This window comes from Carcharhinus amblyrhynchos, chromosome 3 (assembly GCF_965287045.1).
Source record: "Carcharhinus amblyrhynchos chromosome 3, sCarAmb.v2.hapA, whole genome shotgun sequence".
Classification (NCBI taxonomy): domain Eukaryota; kingdom Metazoa; phylum Chordata; class Chondrichthyes; order Carcharhiniformes; family Carcharhinidae; genus Carcharhinus; species Carcharhinus amblyrhynchos.
The window spans coordinates 122974760-122997485 of record NC_137326.1 but is presented as its reverse complement, the minus strand read 5'-3'; the positions used below and the strand labels follow the sequence as shown (position 1 = coordinate 122997485).

Sequence of the window (22726 nt, the reverse complement as noted above, 5' to 3'; positions counted from 1 at the left end):
CCCAGGACAGTTTCTACTGTGTCACCCCTCTATCCCACCCCTGCCCAGCCAAAAAAAAATTCTGAGAACTTAAAATTCCTGGATAGGACTGCCAGCTATCGATTGGTCCTACCTGGGACCTCTGCCCAAAAAAAAAATCCTAAAGTACAAAGTGCAATCTCGTTGTTGCCATATTCTCTTCCCTCACAGCCAAAATTTCTTGTCACAAGTTAATAGGAATGGAAATGAGCTGGAATTGTGCACTTACCATGTTCTACAGCTCTGAACAAGAGTTGTATGGACTCCAAATAGTAACTCTGTTTCTTTCATTTGATTTTATTATTATCACGTGTATTAACATACAGTGAAAAGTATTTGTTTCTTGCGCGCTATACAGACAAAACATACTGTTTATAGAGAAGGAAACGAGGCAGTGCAGAATGTAGTGTTACGAGAATAGCTAGAGTGTAGAAAAAGATCAACTTAATGCAAGGCAAGTCCATTCAAAAGTCCGACAGCAGCAGGGAAGAAGCTGTTCTTGAGTCGGCTGGAACTGGACCTCAGACTTTTGTACCTAGAGTACAAAAGTCTGAGTATTAGCGTATTGTGTGCAGTTTTGGTCACCTAATTACAGGAAGGATATTAATAAGGTTGAAAGAGTGCAGAGAAGGTTTACAAGGATGTTGCTGGGACTTGAGAAACTGAGTTACAGAGAAAGGTTGAATAGGTTAGGACTTTATTCCCTGGAGTGTAGAAGAATGAGGGGAGACTTGATAGAGGTGTATAAAATCATGATGGGTATAGATGTGAATGCAAGCAACCTTTTTCCACTGAGGCTAGGTTGAAAAAAACTAGAGGGCATGAGTTAAGGGTGAAGGGGGAAAAGTTTAAAGGGAATATTGGGAGGGGGCTTCTTTAGACAGAGTGGTGGGAGTGTGGAATGAGCTGCCAGATGAAGTGGTGAAAGCAGGGTCACTTTTAACATTTAAGAAAAGCTTGGACGGACACATGGATGAGAGGGGTGTGGAGGGATATGGTCCAGGTGCAGGTCAGTGGGACTGGACAGAAAAGTGGTTCGGCACAGCCAAGAAAGGCCAAAAGGCCTGTTTCTGTGCTGTAATGTTCTATGGTTCTCCTGTGTCTCTTCCACCTCCTTCCTTTGGGAAAATGTCTGGGGTGCGTGGGGTCCTCAATTATGCTGGCTGCTTTGCTGAGGCAGTGAGGAGTGTAGATAGAGTCAATGGATAGGAAGCTGGTTTGTGTGATGGATTGGGCTACATTCATGACTTTTTGTAGTTCCTTGCAGTCTTGGGTAGAGCAGGAGCTGTACCAAGCTGTGATACAACTAGAAAGAGTGCTTTCTGTGGTGCATCTGCAAAAGTTCTCGCTCCACAGATGCGGCTAGGCCTGCTGGGGGTGGTTTTCCGGCACTTTCTGTCTTTGTTCCAGATTTCCAGCCTCTGAAGTCTTTTGCTTTTCTTTTAAAGTTTTAGCTTTGCTCTGCTCTGGCGCTGCTGTCGCACTGGATAAAATGATTGTGGTGTTTTCTGCTTCTAGAGTCTGGATTACACATGAAGCAGATGGTTGCTCTTGGTATTTCAACGCAGAGAGCAACATTTGTCACTTGGGACAAGTAAGTATTTGAAGAGAATAACATGCTTGCTGCTGTAAGCTTAGAATACTCAATGGCCCAATTTTAACCATTGAATAAATTTGTTTTTTTTGAGCAGTTGAGAGAGTTATTCAATGGAGAGAAGGAAAATTATACAGTGAACACTCTCACTTTTATCTTCTCTAGTTATTTATCTTCAGAGTTTGCTGTCATGATGAAGACGTAAGAAGATTTCCACCCCCCCCCCCCCCCCCCCCCCAAAAAAAAAGTATTGAAGCTTCTAGAACAATGGTCATCGTTGTTCCATGTTTATAAAATCTGTGTATACTTGTGCTTTTTGCCAGAACTGAAATATTACCTTTTGGATGCTCAAGTGTTGGCTCACAAGCTCTATGGGTCAGACAGAACGAAAGATGCCAACATCTGGGAGATATTAGAAATCAGATTCATCAACAGATTGCAAAACAGTTTAAATATGTTCTTTTTTCCCCATTGAAAAGGAAGTATAGTTTTTTTTAAAAAATCAAATATGAGTGAGATTTGACTGGTCTGGGTTAGTAAAAGTCTATGGTGCTAGTCCATAAAGTGCCCCTGACAGTCGTTGCCCTCAAACTAATGTTACTGGGTAAAGTTAATGTTATCCTGTGACACAACCGCGTTGTGGCCACCTCAGCTGGGTGAAAGAATAGTGGGTTACAAGAGACTGGGGCTTTAAGACCGTGGACTGCATGGTGGTTCCTGTTTCTGTGCAAGGCCTATTGTGATTAAAAAATAGAACAGTAATTTTTTGTGACTTAGAGTTTCTTGAGATTTGCGTGTGGACAGTGTATATTTGTGACTTAATCATAGGCACAGGAATAGACCATTCAGCCCATTAAAGCTGTGCCTTCATCAGTTAGACTGTGGCTGATGTGTATATGAACTCTCTTGCCTGCCTTAGCTTTGTAACATTTACCAAACAAATGTCTATTGACCTCCACCTCTGAAGCTCTAAGTGTCCAAATATCCACATCCTGTTGGCAAAGAGTCAGATTTCTCCTGCTCTTTGTACGAAATGTGTTTTCTGATTTCTAAATGCTGCACTCTTTTTAAGAAAAAAATCTTCTGTTTGTCACTGGCAAGGCCAGCATTTATTGCCCACTTTAATTACCCTCAAAGGTGGCGGTGAGGAGCCTTTTTAAACCGCTGCAGTCCATGTGGTGTAGGTACTCCCATGGTGCTATTAGGGAGCGAGTTCCAGGGTTTCGCATAGTTGCAAGTAAGGATGGTGAGTGGCTTGGAGGAACTTGCAGATGCTGATGTTCCCACGCATCAGCTGACCTTGCTCTAGGTGTCGGAGAAGGCTTGATGAATTACTGCGTGGCATCTTGTACATGGTACACATGGCTCCCACTGCTCATGTATCACCTCTTCAGATGAACGTGTTACAGTGTATGGGCCAAGATATTGAGGCAGTTCTTTTGAGAAAGCAATTGATCTTTAATAGTCTTCGTCACCAAGCCAAACACTAGTGATAGAGGGAATGAATGGTTGTGTGAGGGGTACTAATCAAGTGGGCTGCTTCGTCCTGGATGGTGTTGAGCTTCTTGTGTTGTTGGAGTTGCACTCATCCAGGCAAGTGGAGAGTATGCCATCACATTCTTGCCTTGTGTTTTGTAGATGGTGGACAGGATTAGGGAGTTAGGAGGAGAGTTGCTTGCCTCTGAACTGCTCTGTAGCCTGCAGAATTGAGATGGCTGGTTCAGTTCAGTTTCTAGTCAATTTTAATGTAAGTAAGAAAGTCATCATAGGCTGCTCTCCCCTTTTTCTTGAGGTGGTGATTTAACCCGAGGGTCACCACTCCTGAGGCAAGGGGCAAGATTGAGAATGGCAGGACCGTCATGAATAACTTCAGCCAGTACCATTGAACCTGTACTGTTGGCATCATTCTGTGTCATAAACCAGCCGTCCAGCTAGCTGAGCTAAACTGATACCCTGCCCATTCTCTTTTACTTACTTACACACACACACACACACACACACACACACACACACACACACACACACACACTCACTCACTAGACACAGGGAACTTAATTTACGAGTGACATTCCAATATAGCCTACAAAGCTGCAGTTTCTATGAGCAAAATTGACCAAGCATAGATACGGTTAACTCCTTTCACATCAATGTGACATTGCTGATAAAGATTACATACATCTAGTTGCTAAGGGTCCTTAGAATGATGGCTAGGACTAAAGTACAGTGCTGGTTTGGATAAGTAAAACCACATTCTGATAAAGGAACACTAGGCCTCAGGTCTTTTACTGTACACAACATATTAACCAATTCAGAATGGCTCCTCTTCTACTTCAGGAAAAAAAAATTCAAGTAACCTGGGTTCATAATTTAACCCTTACCATCTGTGTAAAAGTTGTACTGCCTGATTTTTATTCTATTGGAAATAATGGATGCAGGTAAAAGTAATAAAGAAGTACTTGCATTTTATCCAGGGATTCTAAGGGACAGGGTGTACCGTCACTGGAAGAGAATAAATAGGTTTATAGGTGATAGGCAGCATGGTTTTGTGAAGGGGAGGTCTTGTCTCAAACTTGAGTTTTGAGGAAGGTCTTTTTTATAATGTTAGTGTTCACTATTATGTAGACACATTGACACAAATGAGATGGAAAACCAATTCATCATTTTTTTTTTGTTGAGAGCTGTGGATTGAAGGATGAATGCTAGCCATTTTTCTCCAAATTGTACCATGGAGGTCTTTAATATCTCCCTATATGGGGGTGAAAAGGTAAAAAGTTGACTTTTCAATGACAAGAACTCTTGAACAGGCAACAGTCCTGCAGTAATAGACTGCACTGTCAATTTTGATTATCTGATCACATCCTAAGAAGGAACTTGAACTTATAACATTCTGATCTTCAAGTTGGCAATGAGGCTCACTGAGCTAAGGTGACATGCAGAGCCAAACACACCATGTTTTATTTTCAATGTTTGTAATAGAAGTTTTTCTGTCATGAAGCTTGTATTTAAGTTTTACCTTTTCATTGCTGTGTGTGAATGTTAGATGAGTTATTCAGCTTGTGAAGGGGTGAAAGAACGATATCTTGCCTATAATTAAGACGTGAAGGTGTTGTCTAAATAACTGTTGTAGCTGCCAGCCTAAAAAGCTGCCTTGTTTCACGTTAATGGAAATGCTGAATATTGCCAAGTAGGTAGGGATTGTATAAATCATTAATACTTGTGATACAACTGTGGAGGAGACAAAATAGGTTTGTTAATTTGCAAGTGTTCAGTCAAGTGCATTTGTTTATATAGTTGAGTTTTAAAAGGAGAAATTTTCCAAGGTTTAGTGTTGAAAACAACACCTGAAATAGTCCCGATGCTGGGTGAAGTTCAGGAGAAAATCTTCCTGCAGAGAGACCTGGTATTAACATTTCAAGGTGTTATTTGTCGTAAGGGACAGATTGAAGTTGTTGGAAAGGGTTTTGATTTTTGGTCTTTTGATTAAAAAGTGGTTTCTCCTATTCAGAAATTGTTGCAGAGTACTGTTGCTCCTTTTCACCTGCCAATGGGGTAGTGGGTTTGTTACAGTTGTAGAGGTTTGACTAGATTGTTTGGAGGAGCAAAAATTAGTTCGTTAGTTTGCTAACCTGATGAAACCTTAAAATTGTTAACAGCACTCCAGGTAGTTGGGAATCTCAATGAGAAAGGTAGCAGTAGTAATATTAAATATTTATTTCCTATTGAGGAAACCACAGCTGCTACTATTGTTTTCCAAAGCCCCTCTTTATGGCAGATTGAAGACATCAAGGGCTTCAAAATACTGTCATTGGGACGTTTAGTTAAATTCCATCTTGGTGTTTGAAGGGCAGGTTATTGTAAAAACGCAAACTTCCTCTTGCTTCATGCCCTTTCAATCGGCCTTCTGCCTTTACTTCCTACAAGCTGAGGATATTTAATAAGTTCTGTGCATCCACAGTGTGCATGATGTTGACCCTCATTTTGCTGCTGAGGCTAGTAGGAAATCCTGGCACAGTTTCTCTTTCACAATTGCAGAACATCTGTGGAACGCTGTGCTCATATTGACCCAGTGTCTACTAGAAAACTGACCTTATGTTCTCTTGTCAGTCCAGTATTGTAGCACTTCAGTCATTCCGTGAAGCCGTCCCTGCGAGGAGTGTGTATCAGCGAATTGGGGCAACCATGTTGTATCTTCAAGTCCATTCTGTGTTCCCTGCAATTTTTGACTTCTCACCCCTGTTTTTTAATGGGCTTTCATTTAGAAGTTATTAAATGATCAACACACTTATATACCATGAGGGGAGATGCCAGCTTTGGACTGGGGTGGGCACAGAAGAAGTCTCACAACACCAGATTAAATTGGAATTGTGAGCTTTCACAGCATTGCCTCTTCATCAGGTGAATGGGTTTATTACAGTATAGGCATTTGGCAAGATGAAGGAGCAGCACTCCAAAAGCACATAAACCTGTTGGATTTTAATCTGGTGTTGTGAGACTTCTTGCTGTGCCCACGTTTATTCCATTCTTCAAAACAATTATTAAATTATCTGTGGGAAAATGAGAGGTCCTCTCATGTCTGTGACATTTCATCGAAATTGAGATTTTCAGTGGGGTTGTTGGAATTGTGATATTCTTCATCCAAATGTTCTGTCTGTCTTTCAGGAAAACAGGAAGACCCTTTCATAACTTTATTTGCTGGCAAGACCTTCGAGCAGTTGATCTTGTCAGATCGTGGAACAAATCGTTGTTACTTTGGGTAATGTAGTCAAATTATAATCCTTGGCAGCTGGCGGATGGGTGCTGTATAATTAATGTTGCAAAGACGAGGTTTGGCAGATATTGAAACTTAGTATTGATAAATATCATTTGTGCTGATTTTGATACACATTTCATACAGCAAATTTTAACGCACTGTTCTGTGTTTGAACATAATCTAAATGCTATATGGCACAACTTGTACAATGACTTGGGACACAGTGTTCTGTAGAAACCACAGAAGGCTATTGTTCCAGTCACTTTTTTTTCCCCCCAAGTTATCCTTCCTGTTCTTTCTCCCGAGGGGAGTAACTCCTCCTGCAGTGCTTCACGGGCCAAGTTCGTGTGAGAAATACTGGGAGTATTGGCAGGCTGTGTTATCATGTGGAAACAACACAAGCCAGCTCACTCTGTCCTCCTCCAGTGTTCGTATGACCACTAACCAACAGCATATCAGCAGGATTGTTATTTGTCCCTTGGCTGCCTCCTAGTCCTGGGATATTGAACTCGGTGGCAGAGTTGAAGCTGAATAAACCTGATTTATATTAGAGGACATGACCGTAGTGTGGCACACTGATGTAATGATACATTGTGAATGATAGGATTTCAGTTCACCCCTTTGTTAACTAGGTTGTAAATTTGCAACCTCAGGTTAGTTCTCAGCTGGAGGGAAGGAGCATTCCAATGGATGACGAAGAGAAATTGGAAGGGGGCTCCACTCCTGGTGCTTTCCGATGCCCACCTTGCCATTAATATGAACTTGGGGAAAAGTTCGAGGAATGAGGAGGAAACCTAAAAGGGGAGGGGGGGGGGTGGGGGAACGCAGTCTCCAAAATATGAGAAATGGTTGAAAACTAAAATATATTTGCTTTCAGTGAAGCTAAAAACAAATTGTATTCTGTAGTTTTAATTGTTTGTTTAAAAAAAGATCTAAATAACAATATCGGAGGAAACTGGTAAAACAACCCCTTGCTTTCACAAATTAAAAAAAAAATGTTCTTCCAATAGCCCTTGTCATTCTGAGTGCATTGGCTAGGAAATACTTTGACTGTATCTGTGAAGCCGTTGCAATGCCTTTGCTGTTTTGCTGTCCCGTTTTAAGTTTTGTACGGGAATAAAGCTATTGAAACAACAGTCTAGCAATTAAACATGGGTAACTCATTATATTCTGATACTCTGACCCTGCCAGTTCAATCATGGTGTACTCTACATTTAAAGTGAGTTAGCATTCATTTGCTAATGTCGCATCATGTTGAAGTTTCCCAAACCTTTCTCTTCTGTTTCCTGTGAATTAATGGCATCAGGAAAAAGACCTTTGTGAAAAGTGAGTGCGAGTTTTAAGTCCTAAAAGGAATGCGTACAAGACTCAACTCCACTTTTCATAGCTTCTTTAATCTCGCACCCGTTCGCATTCCCAGTTGCCCTGCATGAGAGAGAGCATACCAAAGACTTTGTTTTATCTGGAGACTGAAAACAGTTCACCTTGATTCCTCTGAGATTTGAATTTCTGCAGTAAACTCAGATAGTGTTATCTGTGGCGTTTCCTGTTCTTTTCATTAGGATTTTAATTTGAGGCCACTTCATTGTTATATAGCACAATTGATACCCGAATCAGCTTATATTCAGGTGAAATAGCACTTAAATTTGGTTCAAAGTTTTATTTTGAAACAATTATGATCAATAACCCATAGCATGTCTGGTGCGTAGGGCAATATGATTTAAAAGACTTTCTTGGTGTGGACACCAAAGGTTTTGTTTTGGTTTCCATCTTCTTCGTCATTTTAATGTTATGTAGAAATTCTTCCCAGTCATCTCACTGTAGAGTCTTAAGTCATGCTCAATTTCTTAATGATTTCCAATAAAACTTACTTGCATCAGGAGGACATGCAGTAACTTGCTTGCTTCATGTTCATGCACATTTGGAACGTTTACCTTTTTTTGGCAACAATTTCTAAATGGGGTGGGGAAGGGGGAAGTTTTGTGCCAATTTCTGTTGCCTTTGTTGATGGGATTGGTAACAAGAAAATTAGTAAGCCTCACTCCAGATTATCCCTTTTTTAAAGTCATTTGTGGGACATGTGTGTCCTTGGCTGGCCAGCATTTATTGTGATGTGGGTATGCTGGCGTTGGACTGGCGTAAACACAGTAAAAAGTCTGACAACACCAGGTTTTAGTCCAACCTATTTATTTGATAATATACTCACTAGCTTTCGGGGTTACCCCCTTCGTCAGGTGAATGGAGAGTTCTGGCCTCAGACAGAGCATATAAAGCACAGACAGTTTAGAGATTACTGATTAAAATGCAAATCCTTGCACCTAACCTGCTGTTCAAGACCTGAAGTGGCTGATAATGTGAGTGGAAGGAGCACTGATCACAGTTTAAAGAGATGTGTATTGTCTCCAGACAGTACAGTAAGTGAGGTTAAACTCTTTAAACTGTGATCAGTGCTCCTTCCACTCACATTATCAGCCACTTCAGGTCTTGAACAGCAGGTTAGGTGTAAGGATTTGCATTTTAATCAGTAATCTCTAAACTGTCGGTGCTTTATATGCTCTGTCTGAGGCCAGAACTCTCCATTCACCTGACGAAGGGGGTAACCCCGAAAGCTAGTGAGTATATTATCAAATAAATAGGTTGGACTAAAACCTGGTGTTGTCAGACTTTTTACAGCATTTATTGTCCATTCCTAGTTGCCCAAAGGCAGTTGAAAGTCAAACACGTTACTGTGGCTCTGGAGTCACATGTAGGCCAGACCGGATAAGGATGGCAGATTTCCTTCCCTAAAGGATATTAGTGAATTTTGACAATTCTTTAGCAAAAGTGTTTTGATCTGACCCAAAGACTTACTATAGCTCTGGCTGGAGTTGTTTAAAATTCATTGAGATGTCTGACCATGAGTCTACGAAATGCATTTTATTTTTGCAGAATGATTTACTGTTGTTCTTTTTTTTTAATATATAATTGTAGGTGGTTCATAAATCCAGTGGACTGCTCCATTTTCTGACCAGGAGGAAACGCTTCTTAGCTGCAAGTGTGATCCATTTCTCCACACAGCACGTGTCCATTCGTTTAGCCTGGGTTCTCCAAAACATAAAACAGGTAAGAGAGCCTACAGCTTGGATGAGTGTTGAGAGAGGGGCTCCCTTACAGCTACTTCACTTGTGTCTGTAACACTTTCATGGGAAATATTTTTCTTTGTGAGCATCTTTTTTTTTTAAAAGAAAAACGTGGAAACCAGAACCAAAGCTTGTAGGGCAAAAAGCAATCCTCCTGATCAGGTAGTAAGAGAACAAACTTTCATTTATCTGCCACTTTTCATAACCTCAGGATACCCTAGTGTATCTTCCAGGCAATGAAGTGTGATCACCTTTCGCTAATATTGGAAATGACACAAATGTAATTGTCGATTTCCATATTAGTTAACCTATCGTTTATGCCTGAAAACTGCGCTCGTATCCAAATGTACATTCAAGCATTAATTTTTAGTAGTTTATAACTTTAACCGTTTGCAGACAGAGATAAGCCTTGGCACATCTTTGTTACTTCCTCCCTTCGATTTGGCATCAGTTTACGATCGATATGATTAAAGTCCCAGGTTATTTAGTTGTTCTTTAATCTGTGTGTAGTCTTTTAACCTCTTTGTTACTCCAACATAATCCTCCTTGGGATTTGGTGAAGTAGTGTACCTTTTCAGTCCTATGATGTTATTTTCTTGCTTGTATTTGGCACATGGAAGAATAGTTTACTTCCCTATGGAGTTCGCCAGTAGAATTGATAGCATAGTTGGGAGAATGGTGTAGCCTTAACTGCTTTGGCAGTCCACTCGCGTGCTATCCCAACACCTAGCTCTGGAACTGTCCACCAGCCCCATACTCTGGCCACCATCCTCTGCTCATTCTACACTGGCCTGTTGTGGGTAGCTGCCACTTTCTGCTCCACTGTTGGTGGCTGTTGTGCCCCATCTCTTTTTGGAATTCTTTTTCGTGGTCAGCCCCCTGCTTACTACATTTTTGGCCTTTTTAAAAACACTCCTCGAGGCTGATTTCTGTTTAATGGTTAGCTTCTCTAACAAGTCTCTGCATCTGCTGCTCCTCCCAAAACTTGAAGCTTTGCTATCTTAGCTAAGATGAGAAGAAAGAAGGGAGAGGGGAAGTAGAGACGTACAGAAAGAGTTGGCTACAAATCAGTGAGAGCTAAACACTGAGTGGAAGATGAACAGAACAATTGCCCAAAAAAAAACTTCTTTACCCGTTAGTAAGGTAATTGCTTCATGTTCGGCAATTTATTGTTTTTATTTTTCATTTAAAATGTGGAGACAAACAAATCCTACTCCCAATGAGGATGTCTTGTATTTGTTAGGTGAAAAGTTAGAATATGCTGGCAGTCTTTCAGATGATGTCAGGATGAAGTATGATTAGTCTCATCTTGAATGAATCATCTCGAGAGTCTCCAGTCTCTGTCTCTGTCTGTCTTGCGCTCTCTCTCTCTTATCTGGGGCATAGTGTAAAAAAAATTTAGAACCAGTGAAATGAGGAAACGCTTTGGGCGATAGAAGTTTGGAACTGTCTTCTGCAATTAATGCTGGGTCAATTGTTAATTTTCAATGAGGTATGGCTAACCAAATGTATTACAGGATATGGGCATAGGTGGGTATGAATAGAATCCCTACAATGCAGAAGCAGGTCATTTGGCCCATCGAGTCTACATCCACTCTTAAAAAAGAGCATCCCACCCAAGCCCTATCCCTGTAACCCCAACGTATTAGAAATAGATTTGCAGATCAAACAGAACAGGCTCAGGGTGGTGGTGGTGGTGGCGGCGATGGTTAAATGGCCTATATCCATGGCTATATTGCTATCTGTACCTTCCTTGCCCACCAACCTCCACAGCATTCACTGTTTCGTAAACGATTAAAGCACAAAGTCCACTCCACGTGTTGATTTGTTTTCGATAAGTAAGAACCTCATACTATCAGTCCAGAGTTCAGCTTTTGCTATTGAACCTGTGTCCCTTTGACCTGTCACGATATTACAGTGTAAAGTTGGTGCTCTGAATCAGCTGTCTTTCTGTGGTGTGCGCTATCATCTAATCTAGATAATAATATTTCTCTTGGCTATCTTTTTTTTTGCAAGGCTGAAAGCATCCAGTTGCTGTAGCCTTTCCTCATTAACTTTTGATTCTAAGGATTAATATTGTAGCATTTCTGAATTCCATGAAGAGTTGAGTATCTCCCTTCATACAATGAAGAAGGTGGCTATTCGGCCCATCGAGTCTGCACCGACTACAATCCCACCTAGGTCCTATTCCCATAACCCACATATTTACCCTGCTAATCCCCCTGACACTAAGGGTCAATTTAGCATGGCCGATCAACCTAATCCTGCTCGTCTTTGGACTGTGGGAGGAAACCCTCCTTGTGTCCTTGGTAGCTGCAAGTGGCCATTGTCCTCAAAGTGTAGCCTGACCAGCACAATGAACAATGTGGCTGTCTCTTCCTTGTGTTATGATGACATAGACAATAGTAGCAGGAGGAGGCCATTCAGCCCTTAGACATAATCCTGTCTTCTGGACTAGATCGATTTCAGTTAAATTGCTTGGGTCTGTTTCATTGCAGCATTTGCTGCCAAAACTTTACCAAAACGATATCAATGATAGCTTGAGCAATTTTTTAAGATGAAGCTTGCGTGTTCCTAGTGAGTTTTTAGGAATGAATATGCAGCTCTCTGGTGGCAGAAACAGGTACTGCACCTCACCAGTTTGTGTTCTGTATTTGGCAAACTGTGTCTGGTGACATGCACAACTTCTCAGAATGGAACAAGAAATTCAGCACATCAGATTTGTTGATGACCTGTGGTTTCCTGTGAGCAATTTATTGATGGTGCAACCGATCAACGCCAAAGCCACCAAGATGGTGAAAGCCCTGAATTAATGAAACAAATCACAATTAAGAACCCCTTAACTTATCAATCATAGAATTCTACAGAGCAGAAGGAGGCCACTTGGCCCACTGAGTCTGCACTGACCACAATCCCATCCATGCCCTATCCCATTAACTCCAAGCATTTACCCTAGCTAATCCCCCTGGCACTAAAGGGCAATTTAACATGGCCAGTCCACTGAACCTGCACACCTTTTGGACAGTGGGAGGAAACCAGAACAAACTCACGCAGACACGGCAGGAACATGCAAAGTCCACTCAGACGGTCACACAAAGTCGAAATTGAACCTGGAACCTTGGTGCTGTGAGGCAGTAGTACTAACCACTGTGCCACCCAAGTAATGTTCAACTCTGTACATAGTGGAGTGGTTGAAGTGAATACCATGGATGCATTGAAGGGGAAGCTAGACAAGTCTACAAGGGAGAAGGGGATTGCAATGGTAGATTTAGATCAGGGAAGTTGGTAAGAGGTTTGAATAGAGCCTAAATGCCAATGTGGATGGGTGGGCAGAATGGCTTGATTCTCTGCCGTATATCCAATGTAATCTTATTTTTCTCTCTCCTATTGAAATTCTACCTAAACTTCAATCCCTGTTGCAGATGTTAAACCATTTTTTCTTGAGATTGCACCACTTGCCTAACTTGACTTCAGGCTTCAGTGTAATTGTGAAACAAAGGGAAGGGTGTGTCTGTTTCTCTTCAATCAATGAACTGCATTGTCTGTGAGGAGATCATTTTAACGATGCTTCAGTATTTCATTGTGGGGGAGGAGGACTTCCTCCAAAAGGGGAGGGCAGATAGCTGCATGCTGCCCTGGGGTTGACTGCTGTACGTCCAAGGGCCATAGATTTGCCAAAATAACATTGGTCATGTGCTGGATAATATCGGACAGGCGGTAAACAAACATCTGCTGCTGACCTGAAAATGGAACTATCATCATCCATTTCAGCTCAGTTACCAATGGTGAAACTCCTCCCAGCTAAAACATCTACCAGAGAAGAAGAAATATTGCAAGGGTCGAAGAGGATGGTGGGGGGAACATCCATGGCTAAGCAAAGAAGTTAAAGACAAAAACTAAGGCATAACCATATTGCAAAGGCCAGTGACAGGCTGGAAGATTGGGAAACTTTTAAAGGTCAACAAAGGGTTACTAAAAATGTAATAAAAACAGCAGAGGTGAATAATGAAAAAAAACTAGCATAAAATTTTTAAAAAATGAATAGCAAAAGCTTCCATAAATACATAAAAGGGAAGAGAATAGCTAAAATGAACGTTGATCCCTTGCAGGATGAGACCAGGGAGTTAATAGTGGGAGACGCTAAATCAATATTTTGCCTCTGTTTTCATGTTGGAGGACACTGGAACCATCCCAATAGTAACAGGTAATGCAGAGGAAATAGAAAGGGAGGAACCTGGAACAATCATCATCAATAGGGAGATAGAAATTGATAAATTATTGGGATTGAAGGCCGACAAGTCTCCAGGACGTTATGGCCTACATCCTAAAGGTATTAAAGGAAATGACAGCAGAGATAGTGGATCCATTAGTTATAATTTTCCAGAATTCCCCAGATATGGGAAAAGATTCAGTGAATTGGAAAAGTGCTAATGTAACACCCTTATTCAAAAAGGGAGTGAGGCCGAAAGTAGGAAACTATAGACCAGTTAGTTTAACATCTGTTGTTGGGGAATTGTTAGAATCCATTATTAAGGAAGTAATAACAGGATGTTTGGAAAGTCAAAATGGAATCCATCAGTCAGCATGGTTTTATGAAGGGTAAATCGTGTTTGACTAATTGCTAGAGTTCTTCGAAGATGTAACAAGCAAAGTGAATAATGAGAACTCTGCGAATGTGCTGTATCCTTACTTCACAAAGGCATTTGATAAGATGCCGCACAGAAGGGTAATACACAAGCTAAGATCACATGGGGTTGGGAGTAATTTATTAGCTTGGATACAGCAAAGAGAGTTGGGATAAATGGGTCTTTTTCTGATTGGCGAGATGTAACTAGAGAGTGTCATAGAACATAGAACCCTATAGTGCAGAAACAGGCCCTTCGGCCCATCGAGTCTGCACCGACCACAATCCCACCTGGGCCCTATCCCCATATCCCTGTACATTTACCCGCTAATCCCTCTAACCTACACATCCTAGGGCACTAAGGGGTAATTTTAACATGGCCAATCAACCTAACCCACACATCTTTGGACTGTGGGAGAAAACTGGAGCACCGGAAGAAACTCGGGCAGAAATGAGGAGAATGTGCAAACTCCACACAGACAGTGACCCGAGCCAGGAATCAAACCCAAGTCCCTGGAGCCGTGAAGCAGCAGTGCTAACCGCTGTGCTACCGTGCCACCCACGGTAGGGCTCGGTCCTTGGGGCCCCAACTATTTACAATAATGACTTGGATACAGGGATAGAAGGTGCTGTGGCTAAATTTGCAGATGATACTAAAATAGATGGGATAGTAAGTTGCAATGAGGAAATAAGAAATTTATAATTGGATGTAAATAGATTGGGTGAATGGGCCAAGAAGTTTTTAATGTGGGTAGTTGTGAGGTTATTCATTTTGGTTGGACAAGCAACTTATTTTCTAAATCGAGAAAGACTTTGGGTGCTTTTGTGCAGAGGGATCTGGGTGTCCTTGTGCATGAGTCACAGAAAACTGGTATTTGGGTACAGCAAGTAATAAGGAAAGCAAATGAAATTTTGGCACTTATAGCTAAAGGAATAGAGGATAAAAGTAAGGAAGTGTTGCTGCAACTATACAAGGCATTGGTGAGACCCCACCTGAAATACTGTGTACAGCTTTGGCCGGCTTTTATATAGCTTCTGAAGACGGGAGCTACATAACTTAATGTTATAAACGTCCACTTGTGCTTACCTAGTCCAGAAAAGAAAGACAGAAGGGCCAATATTGCAATTGAATTTTGTATTTTGAAGCTGTGATATTGCTATATATTTTACTGTCGGCATCTCCTTATAGGTTCAAGAGGCTGTTGCTGAAGAAAACTGTTGCTTTGGGACTATCGATACATGGCTCTTATACAAACTGACAAAAGGTAAGGTTGGCTGTTGGAAGCAACATGTTAAATAACTTGATTTAAAGGACAGTGAAGCAGCAAATTCAACATCACGATCTGACTTAAAACTATGGAGAGGCCAGAATAGATCTTTGCGACAGCCAGTGCCCAAAACCTTCACAGTACTCAGGATGGGAATTGACCAAGGCAGTAAAACTAAAACATAATTTCCATCATGTTCTATTCTACCTTGATATAATGATGAACGTTCCCCTTTTTGGATAAGTATCTGTTAACTTTTAATGATTTGTGACTCCTCTTCCTCTGCAGTTGTTAGTTTCTTACCACTTCAAAAATACTCTGATTTTATGTGGGTTAACTCATACCTGAGGTCAGTGTCGTAATGGCATTGTCACTAGACTAGAATCCATAATGCCCTGGGAACCCACATTGGAATCCTACATTGCAGATGGTGAAATTTAAATTCTATGCAAATCTGGAGTTGCAAGTTTTATGATGACCATGAAACCATTGTTGGAAAAACCCATCTCGTTCACTAATGTCCTTCAGGGAAGGAAATCTGCCTTCCTTACCTGGTCTGGCCTACATGTGACTCTGGAGCCACAGCAACATGGTTGACTCTCAAATGCCCTCTGAAATGGATGGCAGTTAGGGATGGGCAATAAATGCTGGGCCCAGCCAGCGGTACCCACGTCCCATTAAATAAATAAAAACCAAACAATGAATTCCGCTTGCTAAAATCTTTTTTACTCATTAATTTGTTTCTGTCCTTTTCAAATTCCTGCTCCATACTTACTGTCCATCTGAACACTCTCTGCAAACTTGGATATGCAACTTTTTTTCTTAGAGTTCAGAGTTTTAAAAAAATATAATGAAGCCTCGGAGTAGATTACTAAGAAACACCACATGTCACATTCCAGTAATTACAGTATGTAACCTTTACCCTGCCCTCTGCCTTCTAGTGTCCATGCTGAAAACATCTACAGACACATCCATATCTATCTAATTAGTGACTTCCTCAAAAAAAAAAGTCAGATTATTGAGACATGTTGGCATTCTCTGATTCATCTCATTTGTTCAAGTGTTGAGTCATCTCCAGTAATAGATTCTAGTATAGAACATTACAGCACAGTGCAGGCCTTTTGGCCCTCCAATGTTGTGCCGAGCTATGTCCAATCCCAAGATCAAGCTATCCCCTCCCTATAATTCTGGAGTGCTCCATGTGCCTATCCAATAACCGCTTGAAAGTTCCTAAACTGTCCAACTCCACTATCGCAGCATCTTCTCCGCAAGTGACAATCTGCAGCTACCGGATGTATCTCTCCCACCCTCCTTTATTAATGGAATGACATTACCATATTTCTATTCTAATGTGCAATTCTCAAATCAAGATTGCACCACTATGGACAAGGCTTCCTCAATTTGTTCACCAGCTGTTAGTGGTAGCCTGGGTTGGAAACCTGTCAGGTCCTCCAGATTTATCTTTCCTAATCCTCTTTATTTTTCTCTGTTTTTTAACTTGTATCAAATCCACTATAAAATCCCCTTATTTTTTGATTTATTTTTCAGTTTCCCTTCTGTCACTGTCTCACACTCTCTCTCTCTTTTCCCCCTTCTTACTGTACAAACTTTAGCTATTATTAAACAGTATGAATAGGATTTTTTTTCAGTTCCTTTAGTTTGTCATTAGTGAATGTAGCAATGCTGATAAGTTCAAGACAGACGTGGGAGTTTTTGTAGACCAGATGTTCAACTAATGCTGGTCGGCAACCAACAAAGCAAATAGAACATTGTTCTTCGTGTAACATTCTCATTGTCTGAGGAGTGGGTGTTAACCCTGGCTATTGTCAAAATATCACAACTGTTCAAGAAGGTCGACCCAAGATCTCCCTCAGCCGGAGTGAGGGTTGAACCTGTGCTATTGGCATAATTCTGCACTACAATCTGCCAACTGAAAATGTTGAGCGACCTAACGAAAACAATACAAGCCAGAAGAAATTGTTCCACAATTAAAGGTAATGTAAAGTCGCCGCAGTCCCAGAAGACCATACGCTGGTCTCCCTTTCAAGGGGGAGAGCTGACTGATGGTGATTTTAACCTGAGGATCACCACACCTCAGGCGAGGGTCAAGGTTGAGAAGGTGGACATTCACGAGTAACCTCAGCCGGTACGGAAATTGAACCCTTGCTGTTGGCATCGCTCTGGATAATAACCAGCCGTCGAGCCAACTGAGCTAATCCGTAGTTCCCTAATCACCACATCTCAGGAGAGCGTAAACAATGATGATAAAGACTTCCTTCTTGGGATGGAGAGGTCTGAGAGATAACCTCATCAAGGAATATAAGAAACGTAAGGGAACAGAGGAGTTTAATCTAGAATACTATCTCAAAGTAAGACAGGACACTTGTTTAAACTATTAAAACACAAATTTAGAACTAACATCAGGAATTTCTTGTTTAAAGAATGATTCCTACTTGGGAATAGAATGCCAGAAAAGTAATTGAAGTGAAAATCACAGAATTAAAGAAGCAATTCAATGCGTGAATGTACCATCTTTCTGGATGGTTTAAGATGGGAAAATTACCATCAATAATTATTTAATATGTGCCAACAACTTTTCAACTATCTGTTGATTACTTTTGTTTCTTTAAATGTAGGTGCTGTTTTCGCCACTGATTACTCAAATGCGAGTACTACAGCCATGTTTGACCCTTATCAGGTATTTGGATTATTCTGTAATTCTGCAGAAAGTTCATTTTCATTCTGAACATAATTCAGGCTTTCAGTTATATGTTATTTAAAAGCATATTTGCATTGAACTTCTGAACAAGCAAAGTCTAGTTTAAGGCAACATGCAAAATTTACAGTGGTTACTTTTGTCATTTTTAGATGTGTTGGAGTACATTCCTCGCAAACCTCCTCTCAGTGCCTGTGTCTATCCTGCCTCCAGTAAAGGATACCAGGTAAGAATCTTGAGTTTCTAAATGACAAGGCAACATTGCACTGCTAATATCAAGCAGTCTGGGCAAATCAATGGCTTGATGTGGAATGGCTGGTGCAAGTCTAACTGAAACGTGGCTGAAGTGATGTTAAGATGTTTTCAACTGCAAAATTCAGTACCTAAAGGAATGTAGGGAATGGTGGTTATTCTAATTGTGGAGATATTGGTATCAAAGCGTGCCTGGTATGATGAGAAGTTTGTATTGAATTATTCTAATGAGGATTTGATAAGTAGAACATAATAGAGTTAGAAGAGTTAAAATTGACTAGTTTAAAGAAACCATAGTAGGGTGGGTTTTGCAAATAAACACCAGCAAGTTCTGCAAGCTTAACACTTATCAAAAGCAACCAAACAAGGAAACCTAGATCTGATTATTGACCATTGGGTATTTGAACTAATCTGATGTCATTGTTAATGAAATGGATCAAGCAATAGAAAGCATCTGGCTGTATACCATGGAACACAAGCTGAATAATCAAATATAAGGTACTTATTTCTGAGCAGTTCAATGTGTTATATTAGCTGGCCTCACTCTTGATGATTGTAGTGGTTTGTTTACACTCCCTTTTTTATGAAAACAGGAATTTGATCATTTTGACTGTTTATGATTAAGGCTATGTTTAAAAATACACATCTTGTTACCAGTGTCGTCTTTGTAAAGAACCCAGAAATAATTTATGAGCGGCTGATAATGAAATTGAGCCCTTTCACTGGAAAGAATTTTAAGACTTACGTGGCGAAAAACTGCAGCAGGCGACGGTGCAGAGGGACCTCGGGGTCCTTGTGCATGAGTCGCAAAAACCCAGCTTGCAGGTGCAGCAGGTGGTCAGGAAGGCAAATGGGATGCTGGCCTTCATAGCGAGGGGGATTGAATATAAAAGTAGGGAGGTCTTGCTGCAGCTGTATAGGGCATTGGTGAGGCCGCAGCTGGAGTACTGTGTGCAGTTTTGGGCGCCGCACCTGCGCAAGGATATTTTGGCCCTGGAGGGAGTGCAGAGGAGGTTTACTAGGCTGATACCGGAGTTGAGGGGATTGAGCTATGAGGAGAGGCTGAATAAACTAGGCTTGTACTCGTTAGAGTTTAGAAGAATGAGGGGAGATCTCATTGAGACGTATAAGATGATGAATGGGATGGATAGGATAGAGGTGGAGAGACTCTTCCCGCTCAAAAAAGACAGTAGGACTAGGGGGCACAGCCTCAAGATAAAGGGGAGGCGGTTTAGAACGGAGTTGAGGAGGAACTTCTTCACTCAAAGGGTGGTGAATCTCTGGAATTCTCTGCCCGTTGAAGTGGTGGAGGCTGCCTCGCTAAATATTTTTAAGAAGCGGGTTGATGGGTTCTTGATAAGAGAGGGGATTAAGGGTTATGGGGAGAGGGCGGGAAAGTGGAACTGAGCTACAACAGATCAGCCATGATCTTATTGAATGGCGGGGCAGGCTCGAAGGGCTGGATGGCCTACTCCTGCTCCTATTTCTTATGTTCTTATGTTCTAAGACTTGATTCAAGTATTTAAAATGGTCAAAAGGAATAAATAACGGGAATGTGAGCAAACTGTTTGACTCGGACTACAAGGGGTGTTAAGTGTGGATTAGAAAACCCAAAATATGTTATGCAGCCTGACTAGATCCCAATGATTTTTCTGTATTGCCATTTGTGTGAGGATAAGGTGTTTTACTCCGCTTGAGATTTCTATTGACACACTTATCAAAGCTTTTTTTTTTTGACAAAACACGCTTTATTTAACAAGACAGTTTAACTATAATGAATGAATTAGCTTAACTTTTACCAATCAAAATACAATTCTTAACTGCTAACCTATCTGTACTCCAATTTAAGCCATATTGCTCTATAAGCTCCACCTCAAAATCAGTTAGTGACACACAGGATTACATGCTTGTACTTGGGCTACCGGTCCTCAAGTTTCCAGAATACCTCTGGAGAGAGAAATCTATTTCTCCTAGCAGGTCCCAAAGTGTAGCCACCAGAGAGAGAGAGAGAGACACACCTCTTGCTTCTTTAGAACCCAGCAGTAATTGCCTGCTTTTTGCTGTATACTTAGCTCCTCACCTTAAGCACATGACTCTGTCAATCAATTTAATCAAAACCTGGGTTTGATTCCTGGCTTGGGTCACTGTCTATGTGGAGTTTGCACATTCTCCCTGAGTCTGCGTGGGTTTCCTCCAGGTGCTCCGGTTTCCTCCCACAGTCCAAAACGTGCTGGTTAGCTGCATTGGCCATGCTGAATTCTCCCACAGTGTACCCGAACAGGTGCCGACATGTGGCGATTAAGGGATTTTCATAGTAACTTCATTGCAGTGTTAATGTAAGCCTACTTGTGACACTAATAAATAAACTTAAGTCCACTAGCATCTCAATTCTAATATGTCTCTCCCAGTGCTCCAAATTGCTCTGTCCTCACCGCTCTTCCAACATGATGACTCTCCAAGAACTGTTTTCTTCCCAACTCTGGCTTTGTGTACCCCCGTTCCATTTGCCCCATCATTGGTTTTAGTTGTCTTGCGCTAAGCTGTGGAATTCCCTCTTAACACCACTATCTCTCTGCCTCTCTCTCCTGTTAAGACACTCTTCTCTTTGACCAAGCTTTGCCTTTTACCTTAATTATCTTTTCTGACTGTGTCATTTCTTATGTTTTTATGAAATTATTATTGTTCAAGTAAAAAATTAATTGGCTCTGAAAAGCATGGCGGAACTGAAGGTGGATAGGCCACCGCATGCTGATGGCATTTGGCTTCTGCAATGCAAGAGTTATTGGGCAAAGGCTCTCAATGTTTTTCAATAATGGTACTGGAGTTGGCTAACCGCCATTTGACATTTTATAGTTAACACTTATGTTGTTATCATGCCTCATTTCAGTTCAGTTCAGTTTAGTTTTAGTCTCATCCATCAATGAAACGAGGTGGTCAGGTAGCTCAGTTGGCTAAGATGGCTAGTGCATGGCTCAGAGTAACGTCAACATGTACAGGTTCAATTCCTGTCCTGGTCCCCTCACCCTGCTGCTGAGAGTGGAGGGTGGGGGTAAACCACCACTGACAAAATAAAACTGCCAAGAAAATAGCTGAGGATGAAGCACCAGCAGACACTGAGCCAAGGACTTGCCTTCAGGCAGAGCACTTGTCTCATATTTGAAAGACTTAGATTGCAAAGCGATCATCTTGTTTGTTGAGTTGTTCTGTTAATTTGGCCTAGATCTCCTCTTACTTGCTGAACTTTGCTTTTCTAGTTCCCAGTTCTGATCCAGCTTAAGTCATGATACAAACCAACTCCCCAGACATTCTCTCTTCCACCTTCTTCCATCAGGAAAAAGATAGGAAAGTCTGAGGTCTCGTACCAACCAACTTAAGAACAGCTTCTTCCCTACTGCTGTCAGACTTTTGAATAGACCTACCTTTCATTAAGTTGATCTTTCTCTACACTCTAGCTATGATAGTGACGCTACATTCTGCACCCTCTCTATGAACGGTTTGCTTTGTCTGTGTAGCGTGCAAGAAACAGTACTTGTCACTGTATACTAATACATGTGACAATCAAATCAGAATCACTTCACTGAATGTAATATTATTCATTAATGACAATAGCTCAGATGTGAGTTCATGTGAACTCTTGCAGTGCACCAAGGAAATTAAATTTATGACATTTGCCTTTCTTCCAAACTAGAATTGCGCAGAATATTTCCAAGTAATATTCAGTAACAATTTTTAACTTGATATTCAAAATCTATTGTCCATTTGAAAAATATTATTATGTAACTTGGTTAAAATAATGTTCTTTTGTCCTTTCTCTCCAACTCCCTCCCCCCTGCCCCACCCCTTATTTTAGCCACAACTTTGGTTACACTGATAAAAGTATATTTGGAACTCCTATTCAAATAATGGCATTGGTAAGTACTGAAGTATACTTAATATTCTGAAATGTTTTTCCCATTTTGTGCAGCATACTAACTTGTATAACATCGAAGGAAAGTGCTCTTGATATAGTGTGGATCATTCTGACTTTCCAAACTAATATGCAGATTTGTGCGTTCTAGTTTTGACTTTTTGGTCAGCAATTTCTGCATAATTATTACTGAGCAGTAATATAATTCCCTCTAGCTTAACATTGTTATCTTTTATAGAAGTCTCACAACACCAGGTTAAAGTCCAACAGGTTTATTTGGAATCACGAGCTTTCGGAGCGCTGCTCAAAATGGAGAGGATGTCCAGGAAGATCGCCCGTGTTGACAGACATCAAGTTTCTACAAAGATGCAAGAAAGCAGACAAGACATTATCTTGCAGTTGTTTCTTTCTCTATATGTGCTGTGTTAGTGAAACCTACCTCTCCACTTACCTGATGAAGGAGCAGCACTCGGAGCTC

The 22726-nt window shown here is 41.0% G+C and overlaps 1 protein-coding gene across 3 annotated transcripts in view; it reads left to right on the top strand.

Moving 5' to 3' along the window:
* The window catches only part of gk5 (glycerol kinase 5), a 64955-nt gene that overhangs the window by 22676 nt on the left and 19553 nt on the right, over positions 1 to 22726 (top strand). For all 3 annotated transcript variants that reach the window (XM_080185941.1, XM_080185940.1, XM_080185942.1), the window contains 7 exons: positions 1537 to 1612; positions 6272 to 6365; positions 9333 to 9464; positions 15295 to 15370; positions 18010 to 18071; positions 18242 to 18315; positions 22192 to 22252. In XM_080185941.1, the coding sequence (XP_080042067.1) occupies positions 1537 to 1612; positions 6272 to 6365; positions 9333 to 9464; positions 15295 to 15370; positions 18010 to 18071; positions 18242 to 18315; positions 22192 to 22252 (575 nt within the window). The remainder of the gene's footprint in view (positions 1 to 1536; positions 1613 to 6271; positions 6366 to 9332; positions 9465 to 15294; positions 15371 to 18009; positions 18072 to 18241; positions 18316 to 22191; positions 22253 to 22726) is intronic.